Here is a 14,699-nt window from a genome sequence, read left to right as displayed (position 1 = left end):
ATGACCAGTTTTGTAAAACGGTACCAGTTGCCGCTACCACACTGTTCTCCAAAAGCTGAACTCTAGGGCTTGTTTTGCATTTGCAGCACATCCACCATTGGCATTGTACATAAACCATCAGGTTTACATACAAATCCAAAAAAAGGCCCAATCAACATATACACCAATGTCTTATAACGAGCAATGGTTATATTGTCGGGATACAGTCGGTTGGTCGATCTAAAGAGGGTCGACAGTCATTGGGTCGACACCACTAGGTCAACATACTGCACGGTCGACATAGGTCTAGATCGCATGGGACAAGGTTGACAGGTCATGAGGTTGACACAAGCATTAGGTCGACATGGCCTAGGTCGACAGTCAAAAGGTCGACATGGGGTTTTCACTATTTTTTGAGCCAACGTGTGCCGACAGGCAGTATTTCATGCCTTACTATCCACTAGGGCGTGGTGGGAGAATAAAATAAGGTACTTGTATACTATCACGGCTCCCATCGCATGCCATACTGTATGTAATGGCATACGATGCGATGCGATTTTACTGGGTTTTTAACGCATTTGTGTAAAAATCGCATGCGATCGCATCGCATACGATTGCATGCGATCGCATGCGATTTCATTTTTCACAGAAATCATGGACAAGTGTTCAAATCATGTGAAATGCACCCCAAATGTAATTTTTCACACTATCACCCCCGCTATCAATGCCAACCCGAAGCGTGGCGAGCGTCGTCGGTACGCGTCCTACGACCTTTTCATACCCCCACTATCCACGTCGGCGTGGAGTTGAGAATAGAAAGTGTGGCGAGTGCAGCGAGCCCCGCGAGGGGACGCGGATACCTTTACAGCTATCGGTGTCCCCTCGCGGGCTTCACAGGTATCCGCGTCCCCTCGCCACGCTTCGGGCCCGGTGGCACACTGCGCTCGCCACACGTTCTATTCTCAACTCCACGCCGACGTGGATAGTGGGGGTATGAAAAGGTCGTAGGACGCGTACCGCCGCCGCTCGTCACGGTTCGGGTTGGCGTTGATATGGCGATGCGATGCGATTTTTCCCTGTTCGATGCCCATCGTGCGAGCTGTGATAGTATACAAGTACCTAAAATAATAGTATATAAAATAGTGTCCCAAGCGCAGCGAGCCATGTGAGGAACGTGGTGCATTTAATCCTGTGTCCATGTCGACTGTGTCGACATACCGGGTAAAAAAAACAGTGAAAAACCCCATGTTGACCTTTTGACTGTCGACCTAGACCATGTCGACCTAATGCTTGTGTCGACCTAATGACCTGTCGACCTTGTCCCATGTTGACCTAGACCCATGTCAACCTTGCAGTATGTAGACCTAGTGGTGTCGACCTAATGACTGTCGACCATCTTTAGGTCGACCATATGATCCAGACCCATATTTCAGGAACTACAACATGCAGGGGAAAATGATTGGTTATTCCGTGACAATCGGAGGGAATGGCAGTATCGATTGCCACATGTGCATTAGACTTTTTGCCTGTGGATGTTTTGATTTCATTGCATTAAACATCTCAATATCTTTGTCGTCCAGCAGCCATCCAAACATGACTAACATATTCATGCTATGAAGCCTGGACACGCACTGAACTAAGGCAATCAGAGTGACAGGGTCTGTTTTGAATTGATGAGAATACGGTCTTGAAATATTGAGTTCATCCAGTTTTGGCAGATTATCTACAACTTGGAAGAAGTCTCTCCATCCAGTCTGTGTGACACGGAGATTATTGTCAAGATTTAAATTCTGTAGATTTCTTAAATGGCCATCTGCGCACACTCTCGCTGAAAAAGAAATGACATATTTTAAAGAATGATAAATTATTTACAGGAAAAAAAAAGAAGAAATCTAATATAAATACTTTTTTTTGTATGCTTGATAGTTCAATGCTATGGACTTCCTAGTACTAAAGCAACTAGTGGTATCCTGTTGCACAATAATGTAAAATAACAAAAGTAACAATGTAGCAGTGGCGCACGCAGGGGGTGGGGGGGGGGGGGGGGCTCCAGAATACCCAGACTCCCCACCCACCTGATAACCAGGTTTTATTTCCTTTGTAGGCAGAAGCAGATTTTCACCCACAGTGATAGTGACTTCAGCCTGTGACTCCTCAGGAATAACCCCACACGCAGTTGCTTGCCGTTTCCCTTTGCAGTCACACAAACTAGTGGCTGGTCTGCCCTGAAAGCCAAGAGCCTCCTCTTTTGTACCAGTCTCATGTCTTCAGAACTGGCGCAAAGTGAACTCATTTTCCCACAGACTATAATTCAGACCCACCCTGGGTTAATTCAGACCCACCCTGGGTTCCAAAGCTTGCCGTTAGCCTTGTGGGGGTCACATAAACTTAGGGTTGGTATTATCTGATAGCTAATCATCTTCCCTTCCACACAAACCCAGTTCTGAGCCAATTGGACCCCTAAAATGAGAGAAATTAAGCTTTAAGCCCATTTTAGGTTTGGTTGGTTCCATTGCCATCATATCTGCTTATGGTGTATTGGCTACGGGACCATTGCTGGTTTATGTTTGTATATGCTTTTTTGTTAAATGATTTGTCTAGTGGACTTGCATGCACATACAAGCCGAACGTCAATGGACAATTGATTTAACATGTTTGTTTGCGTCTGTATACGGTATTTGTGTAGGGGACTTGGGCACACACATAAACCGAATTTTAGACAGTGCCTCTGAATTCCGCTGGATCCCCCCACCCCTCCATCCCCCAGCCCTAGGAGACTGCTCAATTGAGACTGCTAAATTGGCAACACAATACAGTATGTAAATGAAGGGCTGATACTACAGTCGCTTTGGTTGGGGGAAGGCACTACAGAAAAGGCCCAAGTGCATGTTCAATACAGTACATTAAAGAGTTCAGCAATTTGCTTTGGATTGTGCGTGTCAAACGCTCAGGCAGTTAGTTATGGAAACAGGGCTTTTGTGATTGCATACTTCTATTTAATCTAAGTTTCTTAAATATATGAATGTCAGACAAAAAGCATAAAGAAAAAAAAAAACGTTGTCACTTAGGGAATCAAACCCGGTGGCACACTTATCCACTGTCCTATGACATGTGGTGATAGTGACCCAAGCTCATGTGTCAATGTAAGCAGTTATCCCTTGCCATCAGATCTGCCTGTGCTGTATTGGCTACTGGACCATTGCTGTAACACGTTGGTTTGGGTTTGTAAACTCTATTTTTATTTAATGATTTGTCTAGGGGACTTGCACGCACACACATAAGCCTAACGTCAATGGATCATTGATTTAACACATCATTTGCAACTGTATACACTATTTTCATTTATTTTTTTATTGACTCTCTTTGTCTGGGTTACAGTATACAGTAACGTTACAGTTGTCACTGTCCATTTGCAAGAGCTTGTACTACATATTATATCCATCTGCCGTTATTCGATCTACGGTACTGGATTAGTGAAGCATTAGCCACCCAGTGCTGGAGAAGTGTATTTCATGGGGTGCTGGATGGGGTCCCGACAGGCATTTCCCCGTTGTCGGGATCACGACTGTCAAAACCCCAACACTCGGGTTCCCTCCCATAACGGGAGAATAGAATAGGTGGCTCACGTAGCGAGCCACCGTGCCCGCAGCGTGGTGAGCACAGCGAGCCCGCAAGGGGCTTAGTTGCACTCACCATGCTGTCTTGGTCCGGCCAGTCGGGATCCCGACGTCGTGATAGTGACTGTCGGGATCCCGACTGTCGGACCCCTATACCACACCCATTTTATGGTATGCTTATTGTCGTGCCGCAACGCACCTGTCCGTGCTCCAACTGAGGCGCGTCAAAAACCTCCGATAAGGCAGAGAAAATGCAAGGATGAGGAAGGCTCCATCTGTATACTGTATTTATTGCTCAGAAATGCTATTGTTACCGTCTAGAATGCCAAGCTTTTTTTCATTTGGAAATATATAATATATCAAGTCTGTAGTATATCACTGAAGTCAGTACTATATTTTTAAGATAAGCAAAAATGAATCTGCTAGTCACTACGCAGTGAATCTCACACATCACTTACCTAACTCCAGCAGGCTGCTGTCACTCAGTAATCTATGGTTGATGCTGAGCTTCCTGAGGTTGGGCATATACTGGAACTGCCATATAAAACAGGTCATTGTTTCCATTACTGCAGACCCGCCTGGCACACAAAATTCTTCCAGGAGTGTGAGAGATGACAGAGCTTCAGCTGAGGATCAAGCAGTCACGGGCATAGGAGATACAGAGTAGTCAATAACATGGGATAGTCATATGAATATACATACAGTATGCGTACAAACAATGGTCATTGTGGGAGTTATGTCACCCAGTTCTTCTGCTTGTTATAAGCCTCACTATATAGGATATATAGGAAAGGGCCCTATACCGCACACTCTAACTACATATAATATGTTGTGCACTCTGCTGAGACTTTTAGTACCACACAAAAAGAAAGAACGTACCTGTAGGTGCACTATTCAAACTTTACTCATCCTAATTTAATTTTTATTTTTATTAAATCTAATTTTTTTTGCATTTTGGCCAAATCCACCACGTCCAGTTAACCTAATCATCGGGTGAGTGTCTAATATCCTAAGTCTAGGACATGTATAAACCCCACTAATAGCCTCATAATTAGGCTTTAGAAACAGATCCATGTTTCACCCATAACAGCAATCTTTCCAATAAAGCCAAGCATTCCTACAAGATATTTTACACGCTGTAGTGTAAATTTAGTAAGAATTAGTTTTGACTAGGGATGCTCAATCCCGGGATCCCGGGATTGGCATCCCTAAAAGAAAAACACGCCCTGTCCACCCCTACATGGGCAGGCGGGTGCATGGCAGCCAGGAGCGGGGCAGAGCAGCACTGCGGGGGGTGCCTGGTGCCGCCCCGCAGAATTACTTCCATAGGAGGGCAGGATCAGGGCAGACAATCCCGGGATTGAAATCCCAGACATTTTGAGGCCAAATCCCGGGATCCTGCCGATCCCAGGATTGGCCACCCTAGTTTTGACATCTATCCTACTTATCCTGTTGTTTTTCGTTCGTCCACCCACCTATTTTTAGTATGTTAACTCTTATGAGTAGGGTCCACCTGCCTCACGTACTCACCCTACCTCTTTACCTCACCTGTCCTCCTGTCCTGTTCTTCCCTTCCTCTACTTCATCTTCAGTCTCCTCGACAATTTTGACACCTACTTCTGAACTGATGCTGATTTTATTTCTACCAGCTATACCCCTATTTATACTGTATTTTTCAACACACCCTGTACGTTACCTTGTCATTTGTTTTTTGTTTGCTATGTACAGCGCTGCAGACACCTTGCGGCGCCTTATAAATAAACCTACTACTACTATTGCAACCCAATGGACACCACTGCTTGCTGATTGGACACCACAGATCGCTGTCCAAAAAAAAACAGCATTTTGATAAAATTTGCATCATATCTGAGTGTCCATCAATTCTAACAGTCATGCTCATTGTATATTTGTTGTCTCAACCACTGTTGGGTTACCAGTTTCTGAGAGAATCCTCCATCAACAGTTGTTTCAGGGGCTTAATTAACTTTAGTAAATATTGTTGGAGAGAGTGCTCTGCGAGCTGTCTTTCTCTTCTGTCCAGGCACTAGGACAATTTTGCTGTTGCACAGGCGTCATTCTACTTCCAGTATCAGAGTGAAGGACGTGCCCCTTGGTGTCTCCAATGTGATTAGAAAGAATAAATTTTTGTTTTATTCACTTTACTCCATTGCCTTGTTTGGTTAAAAAAAAAAAGTGCTATGTATACTGCAGTTAAGGTGTATACACACTGGGCTATTTTGCCCAGCGATGATGAGGACAATCGCTAGGCTGAAAATTGCTCAGTGCATACACATTGAGCGATTTTTGCCCTTTTGAGCATTTTTTCCGGGGATGGATGACTTTTTATAGCAGGATGCTATAGAACGCCGTCCACCCATCGCTTTACTGCTGCTAATACCAGTAGACAAGCAGCGCATCAGTGTTCAACGCTCAACGCTGGCCTGTACACACTGGGTGGCTTTTAAGCTAATAGCAGCTCAAAATCGTCCAGTGTGTATGGGCATTTAATTTTATACCGCTTTCACACTACCAAAACGTTTTAAAAACCGGTATTTTTAAACGGTATTTAAAACGGGTCTGAGCCTTTACATTGCAGTAGATTACCGTTTTAAATACCATTTAAGTACCATTTGCATCAGTCAACCCGTTTAATTTCCTGAACACGTTTCAAGGCAGAATGCAGGCGACAGCCTATCACAGGTCTGTAATCTGTTGTTTTTACTAAATACCATTTCAGAGCCATTTTCACTGCATAAAAAATGGCTCTGAAACGTGTAGGACTCTGCTTTTTAAACGTTTTGAAATACCGGTTATCTTTAACCGGTAAATCAACTCAGGCACTTTCCCACTGCAGCCTTAAATGTTTTGAAGTAGGAAAAAAAAACTGCAATATACCGTTTAACAAGTGCAGTGTGAAAGGGGTATTATTGATCTTACATCTAAAGAATTTATCCAGTGTTTGCATAATTTTTGGTCTTCAAAAGTTTTTGTATTTGAATTGTATCATTTTTGGAATATTCTTCTAGCAAACAGAACACCCTGCTGTTATTTATATAAATGAACTGTAAAAATAATGAAAATATTCATACCAAATTTTTTTGTTGCTTCAACTTTCACGGAATAGTTAAATCCAATCTCCAAAGCTTTGAGGTTTTTAAGAGAGGGTAATGCCAAAGCTGAAAGGAATAAATAAGAAAATGACCCAAATAAGTAGTGACAGTAAATTATGTCATATACTCTGAAACATGTATACTGTCATGTGCTGTTGACCACAAGTCTGTGCAGTGCATCTTGCACAACACATTTCACCTTACATAGGCAATGTATAGTGAGGGCGCATCAATGACATTACCGGCTATATAGATTTGTGTGTATGTGTAAATACTCCTCATTTCAGCTGGACACTGTGAACCAATTACAGGGCTGTTACAAAAGTGCACGCTGATAATGGTTATGGCTCAAAATGTACAGCTAGGAGCCCATCAGCCTCAGTGATATGGACGGGGGTTGGATGGACACCTGTGTAGGTGTCTATCGGGGGGGGGGGGGCGCTCAACACGGGGGGCTTTTCACAGCAGCTGCGAATGTCAGGTTAGTCCTACCCGATAAACTACAAGGAAAAAAGATTTGAACCCAACAGTTCCAAGCAGCGCTAGTATATTTTTTATATATATGATGTCAATTTAGATGGTAAATATTACCATGCACATATTAAAAAATCCTTGCTAAAGCTGTATTTGGGAAAGCATTGAAACACATTGGAGACTCTAACCTGTACCTACCACATACCTACAATATGAGTGGATTCTGAACCAGCCTTATTACCTTTGGAACTCATAGATAACGCATACATATATTGGTAGGCTCCTTGACTTATTGCCATATCTCATTCTGTGGGAAGCTAACAAGCCAGGAGTGCCTCCAGTGACCTCTGAGCCATTATCCATTGTGCCACTTATATCGGAGAAGATCGGCCAAGCACCCACCAGACTACCATTTCCCCACTGGCCAAATGGGATCGATATTGTATCACCAAAACCCACCACTTCTTAAATAGAAGAAAATTTTATTCCATACCGGCCCAACGGGACATTCTACTCACCTGTGATTGAGCCAGTTGATATACAGGAGGACTTTTAACATCACAAGACTAATTGGAGTGGTAATTATAACATATTCCTTTCATACTGTCATCCCCAATAGGACAGTTTATATTTAAGGCATTAGAGGAACAGATTCACCACGCAATATATATGGTATATGTGCAGATACAAAAGGTGCCATTCTTTTATTGTTTTATGTGCTGTTTATTGTATTTAATTGGCTGATGCCATTTTTGGAAATAAGATTTTTTATTAAAGAGATTTTGTAAAGATCATCCAATTGATTTAGAAAATATGTGTATACTTGCCATCTAAATTGACATCGTACTGTGTATATATAAAAAATATACTAGCACTGCTTGGAATCTTTGGCTTCAAATCTTTTTTCAGTGATATGTACAACTTGTAAAGTATATGTGCATGTGCATTTTGTTAACATATCAGTACTTGTTTATATAACTAGAATTTAGTAGTAGCAATAAAGGATATTGTTTGAGTTTAAATGTCATTAATGATTAAATTTGATGTTAACCACAGTTAATAGTTTATATCAGGCTTGCCTACCCTCCCGGAATGGCCGGGAGCCTCCCGGAAATTAGGTCCGCCTCCCGCCCCCGCCCCCCGAGAAGGTGAGCAAGTCTCCCGTATTCTGGTAATTGCCCCCGCTCCCCCTTGCCCACTGGTATAATTACCTGAAATCGCGGGTCTGCGGAGAGGGGGTGGGGCTAAAATGACGCGATCGCTGCCTTTTGCGTCATTTAAGCCCTGTGAATCACATAGCATGGGGGCGGGTTCAAGTGATGTCAGCCTTGCTCCCACCCCCCTGACGTGTTGCCTCTCCGGGCTTCTCCCGAATAGGTAAAATTGGAAGTAGGCAAGTATGGTTTATATATTTTGGAGTAAGGAGTATATGCAGTGCTAGTTTTCAGCAGGAACCAGCAGGAACTCAGTTCCTGAACCTCTAATTGAACATGACATTGAATATAACATCAAATTTTTTCCCCCAAAAAATAGTTCTGAGTATATGTGTTACAATAATAGTATTGGGGGCAATCCTAATAGGTCATCCCAATTAAAGAAAAACAACAAAAAAACACATTATTGACTTTTCATTTCATAGCTTTATTAAATAGATCAAAAGGTTTCAAATAATAGTCAGCATTAAAAAGCAAATTTGAAATGAAAGATCCTCAATCTAAAATGATAGGATGCCGTAGTGGAGATGATTAAAGTTAACATTTAAACTTTTTACTAATTATTATTATTATTTAAATAAGATCATCAAATTCTTTGTAAAAAAAAAAACAGTGAGCATGAGCTGCATACTTCATACCAAAACTGAATCATATATATAATGTATATTGGCAGTAATATAACGAATATGTTGAAGGCCATTGCATAAGTGACATTTGATCGCCTTGGCATCCAGAAGAGTGGGTGGTCCTCCCGGATTCCTGTTCAAGTGGCTAGAATGGGGAGAATAATGCCAGGACTTGTGGTCATTGGGGAGGGGTGGGCCAGTGGGATGTGATTCTATAAAATTGCATTATTTTAGTGTTGCCCCCTCTTCATAGATTCATGGTATTATGCTGCACAAAGGAGGAGCCTAATCATGCTAAGAGGCCTGACACACCCCAATCAGCTGTGAGGAACATTTTCTCTCTGGGCTAGGGTAAGGAGAATCATACAGTTGAAAGTTACCGTATATTTTTTTTGTTCAATATGTACTAGACAGACAAAAGTAAAATGTTATTTGCCCTTAGTGGTTTCAGCATAGACCTGTGAGATCTTTGAGCAAGATTAGTAATTAACCTTTTATGTGTGCATAGCAAAATAGTAAGGACTAAAAGAGAACTTAGAATATCTTACCCAGATGTATTATATCCTTGTCCCATAATTGATACTCAGATAAACAGATTTCCTGCATTTTTCCATTCTGACATAATGCAGTAATAAGCTTCTGCACCTCAGGGCACCAATTAGAACTCAGTGTGAAGGACGTCAGATTGGGGAAATGTTCAATAGACTCTGCTGCAAAGTACAATGCATATATAGTAAGTAATGACAATAGTAAATTGGGACTGGTACAATAATGTTTACTCAATCTACATCAACAGCTATAGAATATTTAGCACCTATTATTTCATCACTTGTTTAACCCAAGACTTTGTTTAGTGACTTAAACCATCAACAACATCAGACACCATCTTAATCTTTTTCTAATGGGCAAATCATGCTACACTGCAGATGAGGCAAATGTAACATTTGTAGAGAGAGTTAGATTTGGGTGAGTAATTCTGTAATTTTTACACTGCAATTGAATACATCATCCAAATCTAAATCTCTCTGCACGTTACATTTGCCCCGCTTGCAGTACTTAAGCACTTTCTGACCAGACCAGCCCTGGACCCCAACTGTTGTCATCTTGAACACTACAAGATACCCAGGACCCTTACCATTTCTCTTTGGAGATTGGCGCTTGTTTACTCCACTCTCCATGTGGACAGCCACTAATACTATCTAAGAAGAAAGCTCCATTACCACAAGCCCCCGGAGCAACCATGTACCTGCCTGACTTTTATAGGATTATTCATTACCAGGGCAGGGCATCATAGGAACCAACATTATGCTGTCTTTACAAGTGCAATGACTGAATCATTCTCTATTGGTTGAATATTATATGAGATATACATTTAATTTACTCATAATTTCCGAATCATGTTTTTAATGAATGTATATTGAATATACCCCAATTTTATTCCAACAGTGGACATTTGTTAAATGAGCACTGTTAAATTTTGTTCTGTTTTTGTTAGAGGCCGCATGAGCAGCTCCAGCGCTCACACGGCAGCCTCTAAGCAGCGTGTCCCGCATGTTGCTAGGCAACCGGGACGTCGCCGCGTCATCACGCCCCGACATCCGGCGGGCCTCGCTGAGCGCCCGGGATGCTCTGCACGGCCTCTTCCTCCACTGCCACAGCGGTTGCCTAGGTGACGGGGGACGCCAGGTGGCCGCAGGAAGGAAGAGGTGTAGCGCTCAGCTGCGCCGTTCTGATTAGAAACAGCAGCAGCCCATTGGTCACTTGTCCTATTGAAACTTCCTGGGCAGGCTGGTCAGACGCCGGTTATAGTTCTGTGTCAGCGTGTCCAGAGTGTTCCCGGTTCCTGGTGTCTTGCTCTTGTCCATTTATCCAGCCTGGTTCCCTGTTTATCCAGAAGTGTCATCTCAGTGTTCCAGTGTTCCTGCCCTGGTGTTATTCTGCCTGTCAGTGCCTCAGTGTTCCCACTTCCCTGCTGTATTACCACCTCGCAGATAAGTTGGGGATTCACCCACCGTTTCATTATTGACAAATTCTTGGTTCTTGTTCATAACATCTTTTGTGTATTGTTACACTGGTATTGCGCATAACATCTTTTGTGTATTGTTACACTGGTATTGCTCATAACATCCTCTGTGTATTGTTACATTGGTATTGCTTATACGACCCCTGTGTATTGTTGCACCTGCGTTGCCCAAGGTACCGTCACCTTCCAGGGTCACGTCAGGCTCTCCAGTCTGTTGCAGGATCGGTGCCCCGCTATTATCCTGTTTAGTTAGTCTGTCCACTTGTTCTTGGTCAGTCTCCACGGATACGTTGTCCTCACATAACTCCTGCCTGTAACGGAGTCTGGGCGGACCAAATTCGCCCTTACAGCCGCGACGGGTACAGGCGAAGCCTAGCTCTAGCACTTATCCGTGGACACTAGGCCAGGGCAATAGAGTTAGGGAGCGGGGCCACCGATACCTTCATAACAGTTTTAACATTGTTTATTTGAAGTATACTGTGAGGCTGCTACTGTAATTGGGCCTACAGGTAGCCATTTTCTGAGCGATTTTACTTAACTTAATTACATCGTTGTGTGTTTAGGAGCCCAAGCGATAGCAATGCATGGCCCCACGTCCCGCTATCTCCCGGGGATTCATGTCTATAAATATAGACGCAGGGATTACTAGGGCGGCCACACTAGGGCTTACTCTACTACAATCTGCTGCCAACCTGGACACAAACATAAGGTATAAAATGCCACATTGCTGCCAGTGCTATAATAGCGGGGTGTCAGGGCCAGTGTTCTAACCGGAGAACACTGGCCCTGACAGATTCCTCAGCGGCACACTGCTATGCAGCGCTGTGTGATCTAGCATCGCTGACAATGCACATCAACACACATGTGTAGGCCCCATTAGTAAGCCATCTAATTACATTTTCCAGAAGCACGGTTGCATGTTTAATTAAATGTCACATGGAACTTGGTCTAATGTTCACATCTATAGAGATAGTCTCTATTACAGTATGTAGTACTTTTATTTACCAGGCTTTTATGTGTCATCTTTCTAGGTATCAGACTATGGAATATGTAATGGATACACCAGTCCACCGTACTGTTCCAGAAATTATTTTCATTATTATTGTTGCTTTTTTCCCAGTGTTGTTTAACATGGTGGTATATTTATGTTATTCTATTAAATAAAAGTCTAACGCTGCTCCTCAACTCTATAAATTCAAGTGTGTTTTGCCATGGTGGCCACTAAATGGCATCGAAAAAAAGAAATACAAGTTTTGCTCAAATTGTGAAAGCTCAACTGCGGCACTGATATTACTGTTATGTCGTTCTGTCATTTTGATGAGTTTGTAACTAGTAAATGTATCAAATAAAATCCCCAACTAAGCAAAACAGATTCAATCAATAATATTATTATTGAAATACATTAATTACCTAATCGGGAGCTCTGTCCTTTCATATTAACTTTTTTAAACACAAGTTTTTCAATTCTGTTCAGGATTTTAAATTCGGGATGAGGGAAAATCTCTGTTACATCCCATTCACCATCTGAGCATTCCAGCACTATTTCCTTTAGCTCTTTCAGTTGATGTATGTTTAAAAGTAAGTACTCTGTAGAAGAGAATATATGGTTATGTAGCATTAGTATGGAAGAAAAACTAACTGTAATTGCCATTTTTCATTGATCTTCCATATATTCTTTACCTTACATGCCCTCAACACTCTCTCACTACATTTAGGGGTATATTTATTAAAGTGTGTTATTTTTTAGCAGTGGAGATGTTGCCATAGCAACACATTCTAGCTTTTACTTTCTAGAAGGTGCTAGATGAATGATCACATCTCCATTTCTAAGAACCCACACTTTAGTAAATATTTTCCTTAGCCTACATGAAAATGGCCTATTACCTCCCAGTTACACACATTCAAATGCAAGTGGAGTTGCTACGGAGATGGCATTGAGATGTGCATACTGTATCTTGGATTTGTAATTGTATGCATATACTTATTGTTTAAGTCAACTCCAGTCCTCAGGAACCCCTAATGCCCCGAACACACGGTACAGTTCAGTGTCACTATCGGTTTGATTTAGATTGTATTGTCCAAATTGAATCAAAAGTGACCCTGACTCGTACAGTGTTACAGTGGGTACGAGCAGCGCGATTTTGCATGCGATTCGATCCCAATTTGATTGGGATCAAAATCATCAAATCGAACAGTACGCAAAACACATTTGATTCGGACTATATAGTACAGATCTGCACTATATAGTCTTGCCTGCCAAGACTATTTTTCTATTCAATTTACACTACAGGGGAGCGCACATCAGAATCTAATCTGAATCAAATGCTGCTAAAAGCATTCGATGTGCATTCGATTTCGATTCTGTTTTTGCTTCTATAAGCAAAATTGAATAGAAAAATAGTGCATATCTCACCGTGTGTACGCACTGTTATTCTCATTTGAAGCAGATTCAATCCCAATGTGTTGCCCTCCGGCATCGGGAGTGAAAGCAGAAATAGACTGTGCGGGCATGTCTATTTCTGCTTCGATCTGTTGATCGAAAGCAGTGCCATGCTGCTAAATGGTCCCTGAGAATTAGACTTGGACAACTCATAGAAAGGTATTAGGGTTGTTTGTGCATATAGATATTTAGGTATTTAGAGGAGAAATTCAGATGTGTAATCACTCAACTGTAGGGGAATTCAATTGCATGCATTAAGGTAAACATCCATACAGGGCCAGTGCAAGGCACCAGATCGCCCTTAGGTGGGAGAGGGCGCCCTGGTGCTCACCCTCTCCACAGGGGGGGTGGGGTTGATGCGGCGGCTTCACTCCGGGTAGCTCTACATGCGGGGGGGGGGGTGCCGGGCGATGTGGGTGTGTGCAGGAGGAGATAGCCCACGCAGTGTGTGGTGTGCCAAGTCACTCCGGGGGGGGGGGGGCAGGGGGAGGGCGATGCGGTGCAGGCCGTGCGGCGGACCCGGGCTGCTGCTGCCAGGTAGCTCCACATGCGGGGGGGTGCCGGGCGATGCGGTGCGGGCCGTGCTGCCAGGGTAGGACGTGGGTGCGTGCAGGAGGAGATAGCAAACGCAGTGTGTGGTGTGCCAAGTCACTCCACGGGGGGGCGGGGGGATGGGCGATGCTGCTGCGAAGTCATCGCATGGGGGGGGGAATTACCGATCACCTCAATCCCATTCAGGGGGGGGGGGGGGGCACTTGCTACAAATTTTGCCCTCCAGTGGCCGGCGCCCTAGGCAAATGCCTTAAACTGCCTAGTGGTGGCACTGGCCCTTCATCCATAGCTTCCGGCCGGCTAGAGGAAAAATCATTAGATTTTTACTCACCATTAAATGATTTTTTCTTTTGACCCTGGTGTTCCCAGCCGCCATGTAGCCCAGGGCTTACTTGGTGGCTGTGAAGAAAACAGCAGCTTCCGGTTGGCTGCTGACGTCATCCGCCCTCCCCCTGCAGGCAAAAACACACCTGCATTTTCCCGGACACTCCTGGTGTTCCATTTGGCCCACCCACCGTCCATGAAACGGCCGAGATCCACTTCCACACACCCACTCCCTGTCAATCACGCTGGATCAGCTTGCGAATATAAATATTTGCCAAAGCTGATCGCAGCCGGGCCTTGTGCATGCACATTGCGGACAATGCACAGTAGCCCAAACATC

General features: G+C 43.4%; 1 protein-coding gene across 1 annotated transcript in view; it reads right to left on the bottom strand.

The window, feature by feature from the left end:
* Nucleotides 1–1,372: 1,372 nt before the first annotated feature.
* The window catches only part of LOC146018483 (baculoviral IAP repeat-containing protein 1e-like), a 57,802-nt gene continuing 44,475 nt past the window's right edge, over nt 1,373–14,699 (bottom strand). The window contains exons 11-15 of the mRNA XM_083151877.1: nt 12,454–12,630; nt 9,569–9,730; nt 6,686–6,772; nt 4,055–4,222; nt 1,373–1,807 (exon numbers count right to left, since the gene is read on the bottom strand). Coding sequence (XP_083008003.1) covers nt 1,443–1,807; nt 4,055–4,222; nt 6,686–6,772; nt 9,569–9,730; nt 12,454–12,630 — 959 coding nt within the window. The 3' untranslated portion in view covers nt 1,373–1,442. The remainder of the gene's footprint in view (nt 1,808–4,054; nt 4,223–6,685; nt 6,773–9,568; nt 9,731–12,453; nt 12,631–14,699) is intronic.

Source organism: Crinia signifera, chromosome 1 (genome assembly GCF_055691185.1).
Source record: "Crinia signifera chromosome 1, ASM5569118v1, whole genome shotgun sequence".
NCBI classification, from domain to species: domain Eukaryota; kingdom Metazoa; phylum Chordata; class Amphibia; order Anura; family Myobatrachidae; genus Crinia; species Crinia signifera.
Note: the sequence above shows the minus strand (reverse complement) of the source record. Positions and strands in the feature narration are given on the sequence as shown.